Consider the following 12451-nt stretch of genomic DNA (forward strand, 5'->3'; position numbering starts at 1 on the left):
AAAAGAACATATTTTTAAGTCCTAGAAAACACAAAGAAATAAACTCTTCATCTAGCTATGTTAAGGATACAGCAAAACACATTAGAAAAGCAGCCAGATCTTTACTTCAGAGACAGTGCTCTCAACATCTGAAATAATTCTAAGAAATCACTGAAACAAAAGAACTCTAGAAAAGCTTTCTTAGAGAACTATATCCAGCCAAAGACCACCTCCCTAAAAAAGGCATTTCCATTTTAAAGGATAAAACACTTTCTTCTTAAAACTCTGAAGGGCAGAGTTCAACAGCTGCGCTATATTAAACCTGAGCCCTTCCAAAAGGAAGAACAAGAGTCTCTGGAGAGCGAGTAACATGGCCTGCTTTCTCCAAAATTATCAAAATGCCTGCTTTGCCTCAAAGGAAAGTTTCTCCAAGAAAAAGCCTCTATACTATACATGGGTGAAAAACAAAACTTAGATTAGGAAAACATGCAAAAATAGAAGCATTTGTTTCTGGAAATCTCCTCCACCTAAGGCAAAATGCATTTTGAAGTCCTTCAAGACATAGCATGGAAACTATTAAACAAAAAAAACCAAAAACAGTAGTTTTCAGCCCTAGCTTCCCTTCAGAATCACTATAGAGCTAGGTCTCAACCTAAATTTACTGAACCAATATATACTGGGACCAAGGCATCTGAATTATTTATGCACACAGCAAGTGATTCTGATGCACAGCAAGGGTTTAAAAACAACTGAACTGGAGCATGATCCCATAGAGGAAAAATTAAGTCTAGTGAGTAAAGACAAGAAGGAAAAGTCACATTTGAGCAACGAACTAGTTCTAAAGAACCTAAGGTTGTACACACCTACTAAAATACTCAGTAACAGAGAATTTGAAACAGAAATTCTGAATTGTTCTCATGCCATTACTTAAAGGACAAAAGTCTTAGAACAGTTTGCTAAAATATCCAAATATTTAGATGAAAGTTGTTATGAAGAATGTGATCACTGCAAAGGTTCCATCAGGGTCTCTGGATACTGCAAACTGAAAAAAAGAAAAGTTATAATAAGAGCTCATGTATTATATGTATTATCTGTCAACCTTTAAAAAGTTCAAGGCTTTAATCACAACAAAGTAAATTTCAGCCATTATCAAAGCTTTATTAAGCCTACTTCATTTTACACAAAATTCTACCAGGTTTTACTTGCTTGGTATTCAAATCCATGATAAACGAAAAGTGGCAGTGGAACTGCTAAAGGGGAGCAGACCAGTCAAGGAAGGATACAAAAACACTATTAAAAAGTAGACACAAGAACTCAGAAAGCACAGCAGACACTTGATAGTTTTTAAAGGCAGCAGAATACGGTAACTCTATTTCCTAATGATCACTAAAGAAAAAGAAAAATATGTTCAGTATATCTTGTTTAATACATACCTTACATGTATTTTGTTTAAGAGGGTAAGAAAGTGTAATAATCAAGTTACCTATACAAAGTCTCTCATCAAAAATAATTACAAAAATTAGGGGAAAAAATCCTTACCACAAAAATAACCACAAAAAACCCTAATTCCTCAATTGGAGACTCTAACTGTATAAAAGGAACGATGGAATGAAAGTAAAGAGCATCAGATAGTCTTTTAAATAAAGAATATACCTTGAGGGGAGGGACAGACTGGGAGTTTGGGACTGACACGTACACACTGCTATATTTAAAATAGATAACCAACAAGGACCTACTGTATAGCACAGGGAACTCTGCCCAATATTCTGTAATAACCTAAATGGGAAAAGAATTTGAAAAAGAATAGATATATGTATATGTATAACTGAATCACTTTGCTATACACCTGAAACTAATAGAACATTGTTAAACAACTATATTCCAACATAAAATAAAATATATATATATATACCTTGCTAAAAGGAAAACAGATAAGACACTGAGGTTTTAATTTACTATTATCAGCCATAATATTTCTCTCTGCAAAAGTCAACATATTCCTTTAAATTGCTAAGTCAGACTATTTCCTAGTAATGTAAACTTAAAATCTGTTTCTTTGTCTGAAAAATGAGAATAAAAACATGTGAGTTGTAGGATTACTGTGAGAAATGGGATAACAAAGGTAACGTCCTTGGCACAGTGGCTAATACACAGTGAGAAATAAATGTTAGCTGCCATTATTAATTTGTACTCAGAATAAACATCATAAAAATGATTCTCAGTGTTCACCAAAGGATATATTTTAGAAGCTTTTCCATTTGAAATGGTCTTATTCTGCATTCACCCCACACCCAGAGACCTCTCTAAAATGTATTATACAGGAATCAAGTTGCCCCATCTTTCTTCATTAAGTCCCATGTATTATCAACTTTTAAAAACTTCATGTAAAGTAGCTTGCACACAGCAAGTCTAATAATCACATTTAGTTACTATTATTCCTAAAGAGCTCTCATGTTCTGTGAGTACCCTTTCTCAAATTAAATTCATTTCCACCTCTGTTTTAAATTTGAAAACAAAAGAGGAATCAGGACACTTGTCAAAGAAGTGCTTGAGTACAAAAAAAAATCTATTTAGGGACTTTCCTGGTGGCGCAGTGGTTAAGAATCCGCCTGCCAATGCAGGGGACACAGGTTCAATCCCTGGTCCAGGAAGATCCCACATGCCGCAGAGCAACTAAGCCCGTGCGCCACAACTACTGAGCCTGCGCTCTAGAGCCCATGAGCCACAACTACTGAGCCCACATGCCACAACTACTGAAGCCCGTGCACCTAGGGCCTGTGCTCCACAACAAGAGAAGGCACCACAATGAGAAGCTCGTGCACCACAACGAAGAGTAGCCTCCACTCGCCACAACCAGAGAAAAGCCCGCGCGCAGCAACGAAAACCCAACATAGCCAAAAATAAATAAATTTATTAAAGAAAAAAAAACCTGCTCATTTTCAAGTGTGTGTGTGCACGTTCACTTGTGTGTAGAAGAGTCAGTATAGGTTGTTATGCTGAGGCAGCCAACAATCCAAACAACTTCGTGGCTTATAGCAAAGTTTGTTTCTTAGTCACTTTACATTTTATATAACCTATAAGAATCAGCTTCTGCTTTCCTCCATGTTATCTTTATTCCAGGATCTAGGCTGAAAGAAAAGACCCCACCAGGGACAGCAGAGGAAAAAATGACATGGCAAAACATGGGATAGCTCTTGGAGCTTCTGCTTGACATGGTATAACATTCCTGGTTAACATTTCATTGGTCAAGGGACTTTCCTGGTGCTCCAGTGGTTAAGAATCTGCCTTCCAATGCAGATTACACGGGTTCGATCCCTGGTCCAGAACTAAGATCCCACATGCCACGGGGCAACTAATCCCACGTGCGGCAACTACTGAGCCCACGTGCCACAACTAGAGAGCCCACGTGCCACAACTAGAGAGCCCATGCACTACAACTACAGAGCCCGTGCCCTCTGGAGCTCATGCGCCACTACTAGAGAGAATGCCATGCACCACAACTAGAGAGAAGCCCATGCACCACAACTAGAGAGAAGCCCGCGCACCACAACTAGAGAGGAGCGAGCCCACGCGCCGCAATGAAAGATCCCCCGTGCCACAACTAAGACCCGATGCAGCCAAAAATAAATAAATAAATAATTTAAAAAAAAAAAAAGGCGGGGAGAGGAGATGGTCCCCTTGAAAAAAAAAATTCATTGGTCAAAACAAGTCACTTGGCCAATGGGGTGGTGATGTATAATCCTGTCACAGGGAATGGAAATTAATATTATAAATAATAATACCATCTACCACGATATCCACCATCGAGACTAAAGAAAAGAAAAACATTCAGGCTATTCAAACCAATAATAAAATCAGCATTTATTTAGGTAAGGTTTACTATGTGCCAAGACATTATTCTAATATTTACTAGTGTTAAAATATTTAAATCAACAAAGATGTCTGCTACTGATGAAAACAGACCAACTAATTATGGGTATTTTTTAATGAGGAAAATAAGCAAAACAATGAAACCTATTAGAAAACACATTAGAAACATTGAAAGCTCACAAAACTTGGCTTTGATATGTTCCAGACAGCAAAAAGTAGCTCCCCTTCAGAGGAATTTGTTTATCCACCTTATCTAAAGCAGAAGCCAACCTACTGATTTTAAATGTCCTAAATGTTTTTCAAATTAGGGTTGAGACAGTTTCTTAGCAAGGTGTAATACACACAGAACTCTTATCAAACTTAGTGCCTCTTACTCATTGAAGGTTCCTGCAGACTCATATTCATACTGGCTTATCTAACGCTGAAAAAGGAAACATAGCAACAAAATACAGCCAGAGACAGGAGCACAAAATAGGCCTCACAAAAAGGTCCCATACACTCAGTCCCCACCAGTATTAATTAACACCCTCTGAAGACCCTAAGGAGCTATATTTGAGGTAAACACAAGACTCAGTCCAATTGAGAAGTGATAGAACAGGGCTAGGTGAGATAAGTATGCATGAATAGGTTAAAGAAAACAAAAACAAAAACACTGTATCACATGTCCTGAGTCCCAAGTATTGCTATTTTGAAAGAGTGCCATTTTATCTGATTTTAGATTAATATCCTAAATAGTTAAACTTACCCTGGACAATCCCTTAGGAAAGTCAGGGAAACTAAGAATAAATGTAGGCCATATATCCGGGGTTGTCCCCGCTCTCCTTCAGCCCAGGGAAGTAAGAAGCATGTGGAAACAGACTCACTCTAAAGCAGGATCTCAGCAACTAGATCAGCTGAATCAACTACACTGTTTAAACAATTTTTCCTCTTTCTTGTGTGTACACATTGTTGGGTTTTTTGGTTTGCTCTTTGGTTTTTTTACTGATATACTAAAGTTAAATTCATGTAAGTTAATGTAGCAGTTAACTGCTTCTTTCCTTCTGCCGATAGTTCCTTTTCTTCAATATTTGTATTTGTTCACTACTCCCTTCCTTATCAAGGGCCTTACTGATTCTATCCCCCTTCATTTCACTCAAGTGATCTGAAATGTCACATCATTTGCAAATATTTTCTAAGCAATACAATAAAATGAATTTTAGATGCAGATGTCCCCATTAATTGGTTCTCTTTCCACGCTCTACCTTTTCAGATCCTCGTTACTCTCAAAACATAATGTGAAGAGAGTGCTTAAGGACGAAAAGCAAATAATATCTAAGAGAGACGTGCCATAAAGTTCTCTCAAGGTGAAGTGAACAACATAAGCTCTTCGGGTAAAAAAGGTGGTAAAGAAAGCAAATAAATGTATCGTTTCACTTGAGCTTAAAATTCGTTTTCCTTGGCTTTTAAGTTTTTTAAAGTCTGAAACAAAGGTCATCTTACATGATGTAAAATTTTATTTTCAAATCTCTTTTAACACATTTGCAAGCAGAAACTCTTTAAATGTGGATAAGTAGTACTAATTACCAAAGTTTCCAAAATCTAGTATCTTAACTTCGACAACTATAAATTGCTAACAAAATGGCTGTGACTTAGACATACATCCATGTTTTGATTAGCCATGGACCCTTCAAATTTGTTCTCAGTTCTAGGAATACCGTGAACTTCTCGGGAATGCAAAATTAATGCCCATAGTATCTAGGAGAATAAGAACTAACCTTGGTCACCTCTATTCTACACCTAAGTCAACCAGTGGAGTATCTTACCTTAGAGAAATACTCATGGGTAGAACAGTTAACTGTTGTACAGACTTACCTTTCCCCAATCTTAGCATTCTTATTTTTCAACGACACTATATTATGTATACATCGCTCTATTATTGCCTTCGAGACTTTTCATAAGCCACTGACATCATCTTTCCCATCCATCATCCACTATTTAAAACCTTAATAAAACTTACCTCCAAAAATCCTTTCTAATTAATTCTAGTTCTAACTCTCTGTATTCCCTTTATGTTTAACATAACACTAAACTAATTAGCGTTTCACTAGACCCTCTTTTCAATTTTTAACCACTCCCATTCCTCCCACCCCTTCACATCTGTCCATCCAGTCTTTCCATCGCTGTTCTAAGCACTCATGTAGAAGATACTGAACATAAGCCCTGGTTAGTATTTATACTAACAAGCTGTGAAGATAGCAATGGAACAAAATAATTCTTCGCAGACAAAAATGCTAGAATGTGTGTGCGCGCGCGTGCGCGCTCATGCTGTTGTGTTAGTACTATAATAAAGTCAGGAAAATTCAGAAAAATAGGGAAATGGAGGGTTAAGTAACGCAGTCGAAAAAGAAATCACCATCACAAAAATGCTTCAAGGCAAAACAATGAACGACAACAATCTCTGAATTACTGTATTACTGTGAGGCTTTAATAAAATTCTGGATGGGAAAACTCCCGGCATTACCACCAGTCTTTTAAAAATTACTTTCCAGTACTACTAGTAGTGATATTTTTACTAACGTTGAATTCCAACCAAGTTTTCCTCCCAAGCAGCCTGATAAATAAAACAGTCTTTCAGTGCAGAAACCCAATCAATATCACCTAAAGCCGTGGAAGGGGAGGGAGTGATTTAACCCTCCAGTAAAGACTGGAGTGATGGGCAAACAGGTAAAAAATGGAGGGGTGCGGAAAGTGGGGAGAAAAATGAGTGAGACTCCGCCCCCTCTCTCTGGGGGCTCGGCTCTTAGCTCCGGAGACAGCCCCACTCCACATACCTCTCACAGCAGCAGTCCAAGTTTCCAAGAAACCAGAGGTACTCCTCCCCCCTCCCCGCATTCACGCCCCCGCTGGCCTGGCCAAGCTTCCCCAGGTCGCAGCTAGTCCCAAATCCGCCCGCCCTCTCCCGAGCAAAGGGTCAGCAGAGGACGTTTTCCCGAGGCCTTCTCCGGGACCCAGCAGCAGAGACCTCCGCAAAGTGGAGAGACCCAAGAAGCTTGAAGAAGCCTCACAATGCTGTTACCTGGTCGGAACCTTGGAAACGGATACGGCAGCTACAGCCGCTGCCCTTCTCCCCCGCAACGCTTGCCTCAGCGCCACTGACATTGAGACCGCCGCCATCTTGCTGCAGGCAAACACTAGGACGGATCACCGCAAGGGACAAACTTCCTTCGTTTTCAAGCCAATGGAACCGCAATGCAACGGAGTGGGTTTTTTGGGTTAATTTTATCCTTGTTTGGTGTTTTGTTAAATAATGGAGTTTAGAAAAGAGGGGAAACGTTTGGTTGAAAGAGATTAGAAGGAAAGTGGACGGAAGAAAAATGCAGAAGTGCATTAAGTGTAAAGATCATCCTCATAAAGTAAAATCCTTTTTTGTTGTTAAGGACTGGTTACTTAGCAGTTAATGAAGAGACCAAAAGAAAACACTTGAAAGTTTAAACACCTGCAACTCATAATTTTTTCAAAGGACTCAATATTTAGGGCTGAGCCCACTGGAAGAGCCAGAGGGCTCGTTGGGTTCTTGAGAACCTTAAGTAGTACTTTTCCAAAGTGTTGCCAGATTGAGTTTGCAAGACCTCAGGAAAGGGCTGTATTCAGTTTGGTGTTCTGTAGTTGATAGTTATAATGATCATATTTTCCAAATGAAAAATCTAGACACATGGCCTGGCAAAGGATTATATTTTTGATGTGTGTATTTATATGAAAAACTAACGGAACATAATATTTTATATCACTCTTTTCCCAGTAAATCCTGAATGTGTGATCATAATCCATAGATACCAGACATATAAAACAAAAATTATCTTCTGAGGCGATTGTTGGAAACATGTTTGTATTGTGGGCTACTGACCTTAAGAACAATGATTAACTGTGGCTTATAAAATGAAAAGCAGACTACTTTGTGGGGTTTGTTATTTAAAAGATTTTTTTTTAGAGTTAGAACGTTGCTGCTTTTAAAATTAAGCAAGTTAAAACGTAACCTTTATTAAAAGAATAGGATTAACAGGAGGTTGGGGAATGCCTTGGTTTTGCATTAAGGCCAATTAAAAGAAAACTCAATACATAGGGAAAAGGGGAAAAGAAAGAGATTGAGCACCATAGCACCTAGCACCAAAGAGAGAGAAAGCCATGTCCAGGAAAGAGGAAATGCACAGAAAGATGAAAGAAGAGATGTCTCAGAGGGAATTTTCTTTTAAACTTTTAATTTTGAAATAGATTTCACAGGAAGTTGCAAAAACAGTACAGAGAGATCTTGTGTACCCTTCACCCAGTTTCCCCCATTGATTACATCTTATATAATTGCTGTACAGTATCTAAGCTAGGAAACCGACATTGATATAAAGTGTTTATATGGTCCTATGTCATTCTATCACATGTGTCAATTCATGAAACCACGAACACAATCGAGATACAGACCTATTCCATCACCACAAAAATTTTCCCTGGTGCTACTCTGTCACAGTAGTACCCACCTCCCAACCCCTGGCCACCACTACTGTTTCCATTTTTATAATTTTGTATTTCAAGAATGTTATATAATGGAATCTTGCAGTATATGACTTTTTGAAATTGGCTTCTTTCACTCAGCATAATGCCATTGAGATCCATCCGAGTTATTGCATTTAACAATAGTTCATCCCTTTTTATTGCTGAGTAGTGTTCCATGGTGTATTAGTCCAGATGCTGCCAAAAAACAAAACTAATAGTATATATATCTGAACTACCACAATTTGATTAACCATTCACCTGTTGCAGAATATTTTGGTTGTTTCCCATTTGGGGCTATTACAAATAAAACTGCTATGAGCAATCATGTACAGGTTTGTGTGTGGACATAAATTTTCATTTCTCTGGGATAAATGCTCAAAAGTGCAGTGTATATTTAGTTTTTTAAGAAAACTGCTAAACTATTTTCCAGAAAATCTGTACCATTTTTCATCCCCACCAGCAATGTATGAGATCCAGTTTCTCCGTATCCCTGCCAGCATTTGGTATTGTCACTATTTTTAATTTCAGTTCACCTAACATAAATAATAGGTGTGTAGTGATATGTCATCATGGTCTTAATTTGTATTCCTCTAATGGCTAATGATGTTGAATATCTTTTCATGTGCTTATTTGCCTTTATGAATATTCTATTCAGTTAAATGTCTCATTTTGCCCATTTTCTAGTTGCATTATTTGTTTTTTACTGTTACATTTTGTCTTTATATATTCCAGATATGAGTCTTTCATTAGATATGTGGTTCACAAATATTTTTTCCTATCTGTAGCTTGTCTTTTCATCCTCTTTACAGGGTGTGTTGCTAAGTAAATGTTTTTAATGTTGATGAAGTCCAGTTTAGTCATTTTTAAACTTATGGATTATGCTTTCTTTTGCTTCCGTGTTTTACTTATTTATTTTTGTTGCATTATAATTAACATATAATATTATGTTAGTTTCAAGTGTGTAACATAGTAATTCGATACTTTTGTACGTTATGAAATGATTATAGCAAGAAGACCGCTTAACATCTGTCACTGTACAAAGTTGTTAGAATATTATTGACCAAATTCCCTATGTGTACATTATATCCTGACTTAGTTATTTTGTAGCTGGAAGTTTGTACCTCTTAATCCCCTTCACCTATTTTGTCTGTTCCCCCTCCCCACTCCCTTTTGGCAAGCACCAGTTTGTTCTCTGTATCTATGAGTCTATTTTTGTTTTGTTTTGTTTGTGCATTTGTTTTGTATTTTAGATTACACATGTAAGTGAAATCACATAGTATTTGTTTTTCTCTGTCTGACTTATTTCACTTAGCATAATACCCTCCAGGTCCATCCCTGTTATTGCAAATGGCAAGATTTCATTATTGTTTATGGCTGAGTAATATTCCATTGTGTATATATAGACCACATCTTCTTTATCCATTCATCTATGGATGGCCACATAGGTTGCTTTCATGTCTTGCTTATTGTAAATCTTGCTGCAGTGAACATGGGGTGCATGTATCTTTTCAAATTAGCACTTTAATTTTCTTTGGATAAATACCCAGAAGTTGAATTGCTGGATCATATGGTAGTTCTATCTTTAGTTTCTTGAGGAACCTCCATACTGTTTTCCATGGCTTTCTAATTTACATTCCCACCAGCAGTGCACAAAGATTCCCTTTTCTTCATACCCATGCCAACACGTTGTTTCTTGTTCTTTTATGTGGATTATGCTTTTTGTGTCTTGTCTAGGTACTGTTCACCAACCCTAGGTCCTGAAGATTTTCTCCTATGTTTTCTTCTAAAGGTTTTTTAGCTTCGCCTTTTACATTTAAGTCTATGATCCTCTCTGAGTTCATTTTTGAGTTAAGTTTTTAGTTAATAAGGTGTGAATTGTAGGTCAAAGTTCAGTTTTTTACCTGTGGATATCGAATTGTTTCAGCAATATATGTTGAAAAGACTGTTCTTCTCTCATCGAATTGCTTTTGTACCTTTGTCAAAAAATCAGTTGGCCGTGCTTATGTGTGGCTATTTCTGGGTTCTCTATTTGGGGGGATTTTAAGGCCAAGGTGGCTTTGATTTTAGATTAAATTTTTATAAATATGTTTTCTTTTTTAAGGAGAAACTTACGATCCGTCCGAATGTTCATAAGGACAACTTACTATAGCCCTGCTTCTAGTCCTATTGATAGAAAGCCAACCTCTCCACGTACCACCTACTCCAGTCCCTTCCTTCTATGAGCTTGCAGTCCTCAGCAAAACCCCACTGTCTGCGTTTTTTGCCTTTTTACTCAGCCCATGATCCAAAACCAGCACTGCGAATAATATACTCCTATAGAATCTCTGGTTTTACTGACCTGCTGCTGGATTCCCTCATCCGCCCATACATGAGTTCTTTCTGACCTCACATACAGGATATAAGTCTGATAATGGAACAGAAATAACTGGCTGTGTGCATTTCTTTAAAACAATTTCACCTAAACTATAGACTACCACTAAGCTTAATAGAATGTCTAGGTCCAAATACCATCTTATTATTGCAATAGGAGTATTAAAATATGAATTGATGGTAACTTTTGCTGGCATCTCATACATGGTGACCAGAATTCTCCTGAGCTGCTCATCATTGCTAAACAAAATAGCAACCTAAAACACGTGTTTTACTACCAGCGAGTACTCACTATCTAACCTTACCTGACTCCTCAATAGGTTGGCATAGCTTTTAACTCAATGTCTTTTACTTCATTTCCCAAATGATATTCTGGGGAGAATACTAATTGTGGAAGACTTTAACAGCTGCTCCTAAAAATTGATCCCATGCTATTAATATTCCAGACTTGGATATTCATAATATCTTTGGAGTCACTTTTATCCTCCGGCTTTATTGAGATATGACTGGCGTACAACGTTGTATAAGTTCAAGGTATACGTTGTGACGATTCGATATACACATATATTGCAAAACAGTTACCACAGTAGTGAATACATGTATCACTTCACACGGTTATCTTTGTGTATGTGTGTGTGCTGAGAACTTTTAAGAACTTCTCTCTTCGCAACTTTCAAGTATATAATACAATATCATTCATTATGGTCACAAAGCTGTACATTACATCCCCAGAACTTAATCATTTTATAACTGGAAGTTTACTTTGTACCCTTTGAATACCTTCATCCATTCCCACCCTCACCCCCATTCTCACCAGCCCCACCTTGCCCCTGGAAACCACCTATCTACTCTGTTTCTGAGTTCGGTATTTTTTGTTTTTGTTTTTGTTTTATTTTTATCTATTTTTTTTTTTTTTTTGTCTGTGCTGTGTGGGATCTTAGTTCCCGACCAGGGATCCGACCCCTGCCCCCTGCATTTGGAACGTGGAGTGTTAACCAATGAACCAACAGCGAAGTCCCTTGGTTTTTTTAGATTCCACATATAAGTGATTTCATACAGTATTTATCTTACTCCATCTGACTTATTTCACATAGCATAATGCCCTCAAGTTTCATCCATGTTGTCACAAATGGCAATAAATTTAAAAGTTTCCATCTTTTTATGGCTGAATAATATTCCATTGTGTATGTGTATGTGTGTGTGTGCGTGTATCACATTTTCTTTATCCTTTCATTCATTGGTGAACACTTAGGTTGCTTCCATGTCATGGCTATTATAAATAATTCTGCAATAGATATGAGGGTGCAGATATCTCTCCAACATAGTGATTTCATTTGCTTCAGATATAGCCCAGAAGTGGAATTGCTGGATCACGTGGTAACATTGGAGGCATTCTTAATTCCTCTCTTTCTTTTACCTTTCAGCTCAATCTTTTTTCTTAATTAATCAATTTATTTATTTATTTATTTATTTTTGGCTGCATTGGGTCTTCGCTGCTGCGCATGGGCTTTCTCTAGTTGCAGCGAGTGGGGGCTACTCTTCATTGCGGTGCGCAGACTTCTTATCATGGCGGCTTCTCTTGTTGCAGAGCACGGGCTCTAGGGCGCACAGGCTCAGTAGTTGTGGCTCGCGGGCTCTAGAGCGCAGGCTCAGTAGTTGTTGTGCACGGGCTTAGCTGCTTCGCGGCAACTAAGGGCTCGAACCCGTGTCC

General features: G+C 37.8%; 1 protein-coding gene across 3 annotated transcripts in view; it reads right to left on the minus strand.

Annotated features, from left to right (window-relative positions):
• Positions 1–7052, minus strand: part of NDUFS4 (NADH:ubiquinone oxidoreductase subunit S4) — a 123803-nt gene extending 116751 nt beyond the window's left edge. For all 3 annotated transcript variants that reach the window (XM_082455961.1, XM_082455963.1, XM_082455962.1), the window contains exon 1: positions 6905–7052. In XM_082455961.1, coding sequence (XP_082312087.1) covers positions 6905–7002 — 98 coding nt within the window. In that variant the 5' untranslated portion in view covers positions 7003–7052. The remainder of the gene's footprint in view (positions 1–6904) is intronic.
• Between the last annotated feature and the right edge of the window lie 5399 nt (positions 7053–12451).

The sequence above is a fragment of the Balaenoptera physalus genome (assembly GCF_965194825.1).
Source record: "Balaenoptera physalus genome assembly, chromosome: 3".
Lineage (NCBI taxonomy): Eukaryota > Metazoa > Chordata > Mammalia > Artiodactyla > Balaenopteridae > Balaenoptera > Balaenoptera physalus.